At 35.0% G+C, this 12,178-nt stretch overlaps 1 protein-coding gene across 12 annotated transcripts in view; it reads right to left on the bottom strand.

The window, feature by feature from the left end:
- PPP3CB (protein phosphatase 3 catalytic subunit beta) overlaps nucleotides 1-12,178 on the bottom strand; it is a 57,305-nt gene that overhangs the window by 21,071 nt on the left and 24,056 nt on the right. For 7 of the 12 annotated variants that reach the window (XR_001873489.1, XR_001873488.1, XR_001873487.1 and 4 more), the window contains exons 9-13: nucleotides 11,204-11,329; nucleotides 9,331-9,408; nucleotides 7,807-7,833; nucleotides 4,539-4,623; nucleotides 3,579-3,676 (exon numbers count right to left, since the gene is read on the bottom strand). Coding sequence is in view for 9 of the 12 variants with exons in the window: in XM_017806933.1 (XP_017662422.1) it covers nucleotides 3,579-3,676; nucleotides 4,539-4,623; nucleotides 7,807-7,833; nucleotides 9,331-9,408; nucleotides 11,204-11,329 (414 nt within the window). In the remaining 3 variants the exon portion in view is untranslated. The remainder of the gene's footprint in view (nucleotides 1-3,578; nucleotides 3,677-4,538; nucleotides 4,624-7,806; nucleotides 7,834-9,330; nucleotides 9,409-11,203; nucleotides 11,330-12,178) is intronic. The other 5 variants (XM_017806925.1, XM_017806928.1, XM_017806926.1 and 2 more) reach the window with 3 other exon arrangements.

Below are 12,178 nucleotides of genomic sequence, written 5' to 3'. Positions count from 1 at the left end.
CTTTTGCAGGTACATGGAAATTAAAACTATATTCTTTGTAAACCTTGATAAACCTCAAACAAATACTGGATCATATTAACAGGCAATTCTGAAGTCTTTGCTCTAAAAATTCTCAATTGAGAGCAAATTTTAAGCAACAAGTTTCAATAGCATTTCCATGCTCAATTTCAGGTCTCCCCCTGCTTTACTTAAGGGATGGATCCAACAGAAAATCCTTGCCAATTTTCAACATAAAACCAAAAAACTATCTTACTGCTCCCTGACTAACAGCAGAGGCAGAAATGAAAGATAGTTCAACTGATTTCCATGGAAGTACTTACAATTTTTAATTTAGGCTTGCATTTAATATGTTGCAGAACAAAGCTTTAGGTGTTTTGTAACTTTTTAAAAGATATTGACTCAATTTGGAAAATAATTTTATCAAATTCAGTTCACAGAATAATTAGGAGATGTTACTTTCAATAACAGTACTTAAATATGGTCTTTAATATTTCAGCTACTATAATGCAAGCAACATAAATAAAATAAAAAAAAAATCTATATTAAAAAATTTTAGAAACATACAAAGGCCATGATTTCCCAAGGTCTGTTTTTATCCTAGTACATTAAAGCTATCTAAAAGTAACTTATGATTCGTTTTTCAAAAATATACCCATATATTTATGAAAAACAAAAAAATTCTTACTTTGACTTCTTCTATAGGATGCAGGTTTGCACTTTTTTCCAAAATTATCTTTTTCAACTGACTTGTCTTTGTTTGACCTCTTCCCTACAGTTCCCAATTGCAATTCTCCCTCAGGCTGCTCTGTTTTGCAGCAGGAATCTGCTCAGGCACTGCCCTCACAGGAGTTGTGTTGTGGGCACCCTCCTCTGCAGTGTCAGTGCCAACAGGCTCCATCCTCTGAGCAGGGCCAGCAGCTCACGGGACACAGCAGCTGGGCTGAACAAATTCCTGAAGGAATAGTGGCATTCACTAAGGTCTAGTACAGACTGTTACTGACAGTAGGAACTAGAAGAGGCGTACATGCAGAAGTTGCAGATGCATTACCTTAACGGTGACTTCCATACATACATGTGTATATCTATTTGCCCTGATAAAAATTTTCAGCCCAGCTCTCTAGAGAAATGTAGATATATACTCCAATTTCTTATAACTTTCAAAGTTTCCTTATAACTTTCCTTATAGATTTAATAGCAACCAGCACAAACAGAGCTTTTCTCAATGTGCCACTGAAAAATCAGCATTTCGAAGACTGAAACCAGGAAAACATACTGGTCAATTCTGTGTATTTTTAAAGAAACAAAAGAACAGAATAAAAAAAATTACTTCAATTAATATTATGTTCTATTATTTTTGCAAATCTAGACTAGTTTAAATTACTGATAGTGTACTCATCAACAAGATACTTCAAAGAGTAATTAAGTATTTGTAGTAAGAAATCCTACTATACTATCAGTGACTGTATTTTTGCCAATATAAATTCTCTGATATTATGATGGTTTAGAAAAGTATCAATTAGTGAAGCTTTATTTTATTTTTGGTTTACTTCTAGCTTTGCAACTGAGCATTATAATTTGAAAACTACTTTTTAAAGACTGAAACAATAACATGCTTATCAGTAAAGAGAAGTTACTTCAGTTTAAAAAGAACTAACAGTTGGCATGATTTATTTTGAACAATCAACATGACTATTAATGTCGTGCGTCCAGGAATATTGCCATCAAAAGCTCTAGTCAAGAAAAAACACACCCACAAAAATCCAAAATGCATTTTGCATGCTTTCCAAATGTCCCACATTTTCAGTAATGGTAGAAAGTCACATGTTTTATGTTTAAAAAATTTTCTAGTCAGTTTGATCCTCTCTGATATTTGTAATGCAACATGCATAAAAATCTGTTAAATGAGAGGAATGCAGACTCATTTTTTAAGCATAATAAAGTATCTTATTAAACAATGGAAATTAAAGCTAGAACATATGCTTTTGGAATAGTTGAATGGATTAGGAAACATACACCATTTCTTGTTATAGACATTCACAAAACAATCACATACATACACTGGACATATAAACTTACTTGTAGACATTATATGTCCACTGAAAAATGATTTAGAATGTGACATTTGTGCTTCAAAGCTATTAAAAACAGCTTTGATAGTTTAATAGAAAATGTAGTGAAAGGCTTAAAAAAAACTACATAGAAAATTTAAAAAATTCAAGTAAACAGTCTAAATCACAAAATGAGAAAAGCAGCTACTCTTGGAAAACAGATTGTGTAAAAAATGGTATTCATATATCACAATCTTTCAATAGTTATAAAATTCAGCAGTCCCATACAACTGTCTTATACTTTCTAGTAAAGCCTGAAGATGGCCAATAAAAAGTCTTTGAATAATTTATTTTAAGAGTGTTGCTGATATGAAGTCCAGTTTCAGACTGGTATATTTTAGTTATCCACCACTGTGAACAGAAACGTGGACTTCATTCTTCTAATACACTTGGTACAATCTCAGAGCATTCTCCCTAAGCCTAGTTAATCATTTATGGGCCTTGTGAAAAATATGATCCAATGATTCAACAAACTAAAAAAAGAATAAAAACCTTTTACAAAATATTCAATGAGCCAGATTACAGGTATATTTTGTATAGAGTTCTTTTTATTTTCATGCAAAAAAATATATGCACACTTAATAACACCCTTTTATTTTGATTTATTTACAAGTTTTAAATTCAATCCCTTTATTCTCAACTGATTTTATAACAATTGCTGAATATTTTTCAAGTACATTATTGTTTCAAATGCACAGACAATGTGCAGCAGCAAATGCAGCAAACCTCAAAAACAAGGTGCTACAACATTGCTTCTACATCAGGAGACAGACAAGTGTCTGGGATAGTGGTTTAATTTTAACACTTATACAGACATACATCTATACCTAGAGAGAGACAGACAGATCTAAGAAAGCAGCTACATCTGCAGAGGAAGGAAACAGCATGTTACAAGGACAATTCAGGGAGGTCAATTATACATAGAACATTTGACAAACAACATAGAGAACAAACTTTGGCATTAATTACCAGGGTACAAAACGTAGCACATTCCAATCTGTCAATGGAGTGTAATATGGAACTATGCAGCCTGTAGCTGTTTGTTAATATTAATATCAACAAGTATTTGACATTGTCAATGAAAATACTAACACAACTTTAATAAAACCATTTTAATGGAGAGCAAACAATGATGCAAAATTACACTGCCATTTTCATATCTGTAATGATCAAATGCCTCAATACCAGATCTATAAGGTCATCCCACCTGAAAAATTGTAAACTAAGGAAGCTCCAAGTCTGAAAAATGTGGCCTGGCACTGCTGAACTAATTTGCTTTTAGTTTTATACCCTGGTTAAGTATCCATTTCACATTGCCTGATTAACACATAACACTATGCTGGTATCAGCCGCTAAGACAAGAACTGAAAAGCATAAGAAATTCCCTGCATGCATTATGTGTGGTGTTAGCAAAAGAGTGAGATGTGCCCCAGTCCATCTGAGGCACAGCAAGTTGCATAACATCATTACCACTTTGCAGGGTCTGTCGTCCTCCAGCCAACACTCCACTAGGTAACATTCCAGTGGGAGTCAAACCCTTGAGTGTCAGCACACTTTCACTCTCCTCCCTGGTGTGAGAAAAAATAACAACATGAAAACTTGCATTGAAGTAAAATAATGGATGGGGAGAGGGAGAGGCTATTTTTGCTGTGCTTTAGGCATGTCAAGACTGAATGTAAATTCAAATTCAAACAACTAAAAAGGGGAAAATAATTCTATTCCATACCAGTCTTTCCTCTGCCTACGAGTTATAAATGCTGACTACTTCTGAACCAAATTCTGAGCAATTATTCACATGCAGGCTCATTAGCTTTGAAATTAGCACTGAATGCCTAAAGAGGTACTGAATGTATCTCAGTACCATAAAACAATCCCCAATTTTGTTCAAAGTGTCTACACTTCAGGAAATAACAACTTTAAAAAATTATCCCTATTTGAGCAATTACGGTCTGTGGAAAAAATATACATTTTGGGTAAATATGATCATGAAATCTCTGTATTTAAAGAAGTACAAGAATATAGTATTTTTTAAATATCTGAAAGCAAATAAACAAAAACCTGAAACAGAAACCCTCTAGCCCTCAAATTTCTGGTTTCAGAGCCAGTCCTGACCTCCTCCATTACACCTTTGATTTCAATCTCTATTTTGGTATTATCTTTCCAACACTCATAGCATGTGGACCAACAATGTGTAAACAACGCGTAAACTAGAGATCATGTTCTCTAATTTCTTCAAACATGTCTCAAATATAACTCAAAAATATTCTTTAACCAAAAATACCAACATTAATGGGCTGCACCAATATGCCAAACAAGATGCTGATGCACAGTGATCTCCCTGAAAAATGTCTGGCATCCATTATCCTGAAACAGAGATGTTTCCCTGACATACATAACAGGGGTTTAGGAATGCAGAAGTCGTGCAAGTACCTGAGAACAGAGAAGACTCTCGCCATCTTGCCGATTGCACGAATTTTGTTTCTGATTATTTCTTTCCGTGCGGCAGCTGTACCTACTTTCAATGGAATAAGAAAAGAGTCTCAAGCTCATGACTATTTCGAGGATCACCATTTTAAAGTGCATCAAACTCAACGCAACCGTTTAAGTTCAGTACTCGTCACAGGAGGTCAGTACCCAAACACTTAAGGGCACGAAGTTATTAAATTATGGCTTCAGAATGCCATCAAAACCACCATCACCTCTGCGTCCATGAAACACACACATAAAACCTTAGGATGTTCACAGTGATCTCCCAAAGCTACTAAGCATCTAAATTACCATCACTACACTGTAGTAACTATTGTAACTCATTTGCCTAAATTTTACAGTTTAAATTCTCAGTACTGACATCTGTATATATCAAGATGTAGGCATGCAGCCCAATATAGAAGCCAAAGAAATATTAAAGCCACAAAAAATAAACATTTTCTAATTGTTACACAGCTGTCTGAGAGAAAACAGTTGTTTCCTTTTTTTTATGTCAACTACCCAAAACAAAATTCCACCAAAAAAAAAAAGGAAAAATAAAATGGTAAAGAATTGCACTGGTACCTCCCTTACCATCTAAGTCTATGTTCCACATCATCTTAGGCTTGCATCATTTGCAGAAATTACAAATACCAAAAGACCTGGAGTAAACACTGCATATTCCATAGGGCAGAGTGCTACCATTTGTGACAGACAAGAGTGAAGACAAAACTCTGAAAGGAGGTTTGCAATTGGGAAGGAGAGCCACCTATGCTTGCCTTGACATGAAAGCAAAACTCTTTTCTCCAACACTAAATGTTGCTGTTCTGTTTCAATGTATGAAAGTCATAGAATCACAGAATATTCTGAGTTGGAAGGGACCCAACAAGGGTCATCAAGTCAATTCTTAAGTGAATGGCCCATACAGGGATCAAACCCACAACCTTGGCATTATTAGCACCAGGCTCTAACCAGCTGAGGTAATTTCAGAGTCATCTTTGCCCTCGGATCTTCCTTTCCCTTTGCTGACTTCTCAATTTCACTAAAACAGTAAAGGCAGATGAGGAGGTATCAAAATCAAAATCCTTATTTCTCCTTAGCCATTGAGAAAGGAGAGTGTTAATGACACCAAGCTAAGCGTAACTCAGTCCTACTGTGAATTCAGCTACGGGGACCAAAAGGCAACACTCAGACAGCTCTGTTAGGTATTCCAGATCTTCCATATGTCAGTGTTGTTCAGTTCCGGGACAAAGGTACTCAATAAAACGTTGCAACGTTTTAATTTTTTTTATTAATTTATATATTTATATAAATTTATATTAATTTGCAAGAATGTAGAAGAGAGGATCACAGAAGTGGGCACAGGAGAGCTGCACATCCACAAATTCACCTACTCACATTCAAAAAAAGGGAGCTGTGGAAGAAGCTTTTTTCCATCCCTGCTCACTAGTATGGAGCTTCCCCACAGAGGACACACACTCCAGCACAACAGTCACACTTCTCAGACCACAGCTGCAACAACACAAGGCCTTCTGTCCATAAGAATGGGTAGCCTTCCCAACCCAAATGCCAAACCAAATAAATTACAAAAGATAAAGCATATAAGGTCAAACAACAACAAAACCACACAAGATGGAAAACATGTAGTAGTGACAAAGAAAAAAAAGGGAGCAAGAGACAACCTTTGGACGACCACAGTGGAAGAATCTTAGGGTATGACAAGTATCTGCCAATCCATTTAAACAAAATGAAATAAAACCAGGAACTACTGAGTACAGTTTTTTAATAGACAAAGTTAAAACTTTTAACAAATTGAAGACATCAAACTAAGAAAAGGACAAAACAGGTGGCTCAGGAAAAACTTTGAGTAGGATAGGTTGAAACATTCAACTTTCACTGCAAATAATTTCCTTAAAATTTGAACTTTTGAAGTTCTAGAAGTTTTTACTTCCTTTCTTTAAATACTATTGAGTAGCAGCTTGAGAATCTAGAATGAGAAGGGGACTCTCTCAGTGTTTTTGAAAAGGTCAGGGCTAAACGAGAAACCATTAATCTTTCCCTGTAGGTTCCTCAGTTTTGCTTCTACCTACACCTATTTACAGGCCTCACTGATGCCGAGCTACAACGTGCGGGCTGGAAAGACTTTGGGCAGTGCTAGTGTCTGTATCTAACTCTGGAAGGTCCCTATGCCTTAAAAGGAGAAAGGCTGCTTTTGGGCAGCTTAGATGCTTTGGTTTTGGTTTTTGTTTTGGTTTCGTTTAGGTTTTTTGTTTGTTTTTTTCACCATGATCTCTCATTGCCCCAGCCCTCCAGAATCAACACAGCCAAGGCAAAAGGCCAAATGCATTACTCCAGGCTGCAGCACTGAACTAATGTGGCCACTGAATCCTGGTTACTTCAGAGAACACAGTAAGAAGACATGGCTTGCAGAATGTCTTGATTATACCCTAGATCAGAGGAGATATGACAAAGAACTCTCCCATTTCCTATTCCCAATGCCGGTACTAGAAACAAATGCTGGAACGCTGACGCTATTCTGCCTCAAAGAATTCACATAACCTCTGGAAACATGTCTATAATCTGATGCATTCCCAAGTATTAGAAATATTCTCTGAAACTGACAAATTTGCACAGAGTACAAACTGATAATTGGTAAGTAACGGTCAGAAGAATTTCTCTGTACAAAACTATCTACCCTGAGATTTCCGAAAAACAGGTGAGAGACATGAATTTAAGTTATTAGGCTTCTTTTTACATTTTGAATCTTCAAAATAGCACACGAACCAAAAAGGACCTTTTTGACATCTCAGTTAAGGAAAGAAAAAGTACTACACAAACCAGTTTTTGGAACATTGTATAAACACATTCCATGCACAACCTTAAAAAAACAGCTCATGAGGAAAGTATTAAAGAGCAAGACAGACAACTGAAAGCTCCCTACACATGCAGGACCAAAGATAAAATTTTAGAAATAGGTAAAAGAATGAAATTCTACCAAAAAAAGGAATGGAAGAAAGGAGGAAAAAAATTCATGCACAGAAAGACAGATGTCTTGGAATATGACTTCTGATAACAAAATACATAAGTCTTTAGAAACATCCCATTAAAAAGGTTAATAATCATAAAATACTACATATGTCTCTCAACAGAAAGGTATTTTCTCCTTAATACTTGTGCTGTCAGGTTCTGTGAAGTCATATTTCAAAACATTCCTACTCTGTCTGGTCTGTACCTTTTTTATTGCCATATATGAGTCGCTCTTCAGATGGAGAGTCCAGAAAAAAAGGAAGTGAACGATGGAGAAAAAGGTGAGTGAGACAAAAAAAAATAAAGATATTTAACGTGGCAGTGGTAATAAAGAAGGAATGGAGAAGAAATGTGAAAAAAATAAAATGGAAAACTGCAACACTTAAAAATGCATTCATCAAACAAGAAGTGGAATTGTTGAGTATATTTTAAAATTTGATGATAAACAAGTGGAAACTTGAAAGCCAACAGTTAAAAAAAATCCATTCACATAGAAAGATAAAGCGTAGACGGTACCTAGGTGGCATAAGAGATGCATCAAGCAAAGAAATTGTTAAAGGAGACAGAAGAATAAAATAATTCAAATTAGGAAACTGCAACTACTGTACTACAGACAAGGCATATGCAATCATTTGACGACCAACTATTCTTGCAAACATAAATCCTAACACCTCAGAATACCACCTAACCCTGCTCTACAACTGCTTTACGTTCAATTTAGCAGGATTACTTGACTAAAAACCAGAAACTGACTGTTTGCAGGATCACATTTGAGACTTTTTTAAAGTTTTCACATTTCTGACCACAATCTAAATGACACCAAAGTTCAAGGGGCTCAGAACCAAAGCATTCCAAAGTAAAACACAGCTGCTCAGCACAACACCACCCTGCTATCCAGTTTGAACACAGGAGTTATCAAACGAGTATCTAACATCTTTATAAATGATACTTCAATGTTCCTCAAAGGCTGCTGAAATTTCCCTTCCTCCTCCTCCACCAACAAAAAATTCACAAGATCAGTTCTGTTGTTAGATAAAATGAAGCAAGTCTGAGAAACTTTTAGGTGTGACATTAAGCGCTGCTGTAAAAAAACCAACAAAGTGTGATACACTAGGTCTTCATGGTAATTTTGCTCCTTAATCATCATGCTACAAACACCTCCTTAACCTACTGTATCACAGTTTAAGAGACAGAAAGAGGTTATAATTCAGTACACAAATACAAATTATATAATGCACAAATGTACATATACAGGTTGTCCTTTAACTTTTATGCTTTAAACTCAAACACCAAGATAAACTTACATTTCATACTTTATACTACTATGCCATAAAAAATTATTGTATCTGACTTTCACTTACATCAACTCTTTATTGAAAAGCAATCATTAAAAAATTTAATGTCTTATAATAAATTTATTCTGTGTATTAGCAAGGTAAGTTAGTATGTTTCAAATTTAAGTGCCAAGAAATTCTGAGCATTTTCCACAAAAAGTTTGTTTTAAATAGAAATCAGATATGAATATTTGCAAAGGTTGCCATTACTGCTTCTTGATCACAAACACAAACACAATTCCCTTCTCTGGCTCCCCAAAGTATCATTATCTAAAGAAAAATTTGAAGGCAATTTTCTTCAAACTCCAGGCAATATTACACCAGTCTAAGTTAACTACTGTTCATAAGGTATTACCATTAAGAAGATTTATATATCTTAAAGAAATAATCCCTACCGTCAAATTGATCTTCTCCCTCTGTCATGAGTTCATCATCAGAGCAAATGCTCAAAACATTCACCAACATTTCTGTTACTGTATAGGAAAAAATAAACTTTAATTCATTCTGTGTAGAATTTAAAATATTTCCATGCACACAAGATACAGCAAGTCACCAGCAGCTCTAGTGAATGAACTCCCCTCATCATAGCCATTGCTCAGTAATGTGGTTTCAAAAACAGTCTTGATGTGCGCTGTCACAGAATTTAAAAAGCTCAGAAAAATAAGCAGCTAAAAATTACACAAGCCAATAATCAAAGACCATAGCAGAGCTTCCTCTCCTGTCTCACAAGGAGTTCTTCTTGTAAAATAGTAGTTTTACATTAGGATAAGTGTTTGAACTAGTTTTTATGCAAACATTAGTTAAATTTGAAAAACGTTCACTGCTCAAATTCAGGCTTGAATGGAGAAAACTATTCCATTCTTGGCACCTGCAGGCATGTAGCAGAAGCACTCAAGCAGGAAAATATTAGAATATAAATGTGGTGCAAACTACATCTCTTTTCAAACTCCCCTTAAAAATATCAACCTAGTGGATACAACCTTTTTGAGACAAGTTTGTGTATTTTCTTTCTCCAGGAATCCTCCTTATGCTGCCACTCAATCTTTCCCACACATATCAGACCCTTTCTTAAAACATTCAAACATTTCCTCACCACAGAGTGTTCAGAAACCTACCCAGAAGTACAGCTGGGTTGTTAAAAACCCTGTAAATTGCTGCCTACATTTATTCATTACTAATTCATATTAACTCATACAATTCATTACTAATTCCTACAATCCCTATTATCTGCTATGGTGATATTCTTAATTCTTGGGAAAGAGTTACTCCCTACAGTAATGAAAAGAACAAAAAAAGCCCAACCAAATTATGATGATTTTGATCTGTTCAATGCAGACCAGACAATATTGACACTGAATCCTTCATCATAAATGGACATGTGTATTAGTCCAAAGGCAAGGCAAACTACAGGACATGACTCCAGCAGTCTGAAGCAGAGAGCAGGTCGATGAGACACTCAAGTACTGTTAAATAAGGTGCTGGATGTCATTACCAGCATCACAACAAAAGCAAAACACACAGTATATCCCTTTGCTGTTGAAAATATTATCTACTGCATTATCGGGCAAGAGAGATACAACCAAAATCTCCTTTCAAATGTCAGGTCCCTTCAGTTAAATATTAAAAAATTGTTGACTGGGTTAACCACAGTACAAAGCATCCAAATTATTTGCATTAAACTGCTTACTAAAGACAACAGAAAGCCAGAATTCTATGTTTACACGACTGTAAATATATAACTGCAAGAATACTTTTCAAAGAAATTTAAAGAGCTCTCTGGATCTCTTTTTATAAAAAAACCAGTTCCTTCATGGAAGGATTTTAAACAGACCCAAATAGCCTCTAACCTCATTGCTTTTCAAGTGAGGACTACTTGGGGCCCCAGTGTCCTAGATTCAGTTATCAACTCTAGAGGGAAAAAAAAAAAAAAAAAGGAGGATCTGTGCTAAATTATCTTTTTTACAAGAAAAAATTATAACTGAAAAAGTTATCCTTAATGAAGGTCAATCTGTTATATCTGTAAAGGAAAGTTAAAATTTTATATGCAGATATGCACCCTCAATGGAAATCATAATTTCTGTTAGCACCTTTGCTATATTAGATGTAGTTCTAACTACCTTGACTGAAACAGGTGAAGAAAACGACACAATAATAATAATACAATTAATCTCTCTTTGGTAAATGTATTTTAAAAAAAAATTAAAATCTTCCCAACATCAATCTGGGAGAAATAGGAAAGATATTAGTTAATGTGTAACATCTGCTTACCTTTTTCTCCAACAAATGGCAAAGACCACGTGAAAACATCCATAAAATTTGGTAGCCAGTAAGGATGAGGAGAACAATTGAACTGACGAATATTCATCACATTGTTTTCATATTTTAATACAGCAGCTAAAATAAAATTCAGACATTTTGAAAAGAATGTTTAAAACTTGTGAGTACCACAAACGTAAAGTCACAGTCTTGTTTTAGCTCTATTTATATCATAGACTAAATAATCGCAGATATACTCCATTCTCTTTCTTTCAAGTATTTACAGGACAGATTTCTAATGCAAAGCTTTGCATTTTTACTGCACATGTTGCAGTTTAAGGCACTCTTACATGTCAATATAGTTCTGTACTGTCCTACTATAGGTCTATAATGAACAAAGATTTTTAAAGGTATTGAAAAGGTATAACTCCAGAAACTTCAACAAAACTCTAACTCAGAACAGAAGTATATCCAGTATATGCAGATTTAGGTTTTATTCTTCATATGTGTCTTCCCATATTGTAAGTCTGGAGTAAAACCATAGACATCTAGAAGATGAGGGAGAAGGGGAAGCACAAAGAAATACGACAGGAAACCAGAAGCATTCTAAAGCCAAATACGATTCTAAAGCTAATATGCATTTTTCCATACTTTCACTTGCATTACACTGGGAATGATGTGAAAAAGGATTCTATGAACACAGTATCCATAGAGATAGTGAAAAAACCTAAATAGCCATTTGAAGCTATTTTTACTTCCCCTTTACTTTGCAATCAGTGCAAGTAACAACAGCTCATCTTTTCCTGTATACAGTTGTTCACCCCACAGAAATGGTATGGGCTGGGGGTGGTTCTTTGAAGGTGGGTGGAAGAAAACGTAATGTATTTAAGAAAAAAAAAGGTCTTGGTTTCAAAGGAATGCTATTTTAATATTTGGAGATCATTCATTCATCACATACTTGAAATGCCTTACTTTAATATCATACTT

Source organism: Lepidothrix coronata, unplaced genomic scaffold, assembly GCF_001604755.1.
Source record: "Lepidothrix coronata isolate B3197 unplaced genomic scaffold, Lepidothrix_coronata-1.0 Scaffold17, whole genome shotgun sequence".
NCBI lineage: Eukaryota > Metazoa > Chordata > Aves > Passeriformes > Pipridae > Lepidothrix > Lepidothrix coronata.
This window is presented reverse-complemented; position numbering and strand designations above follow the sequence as displayed.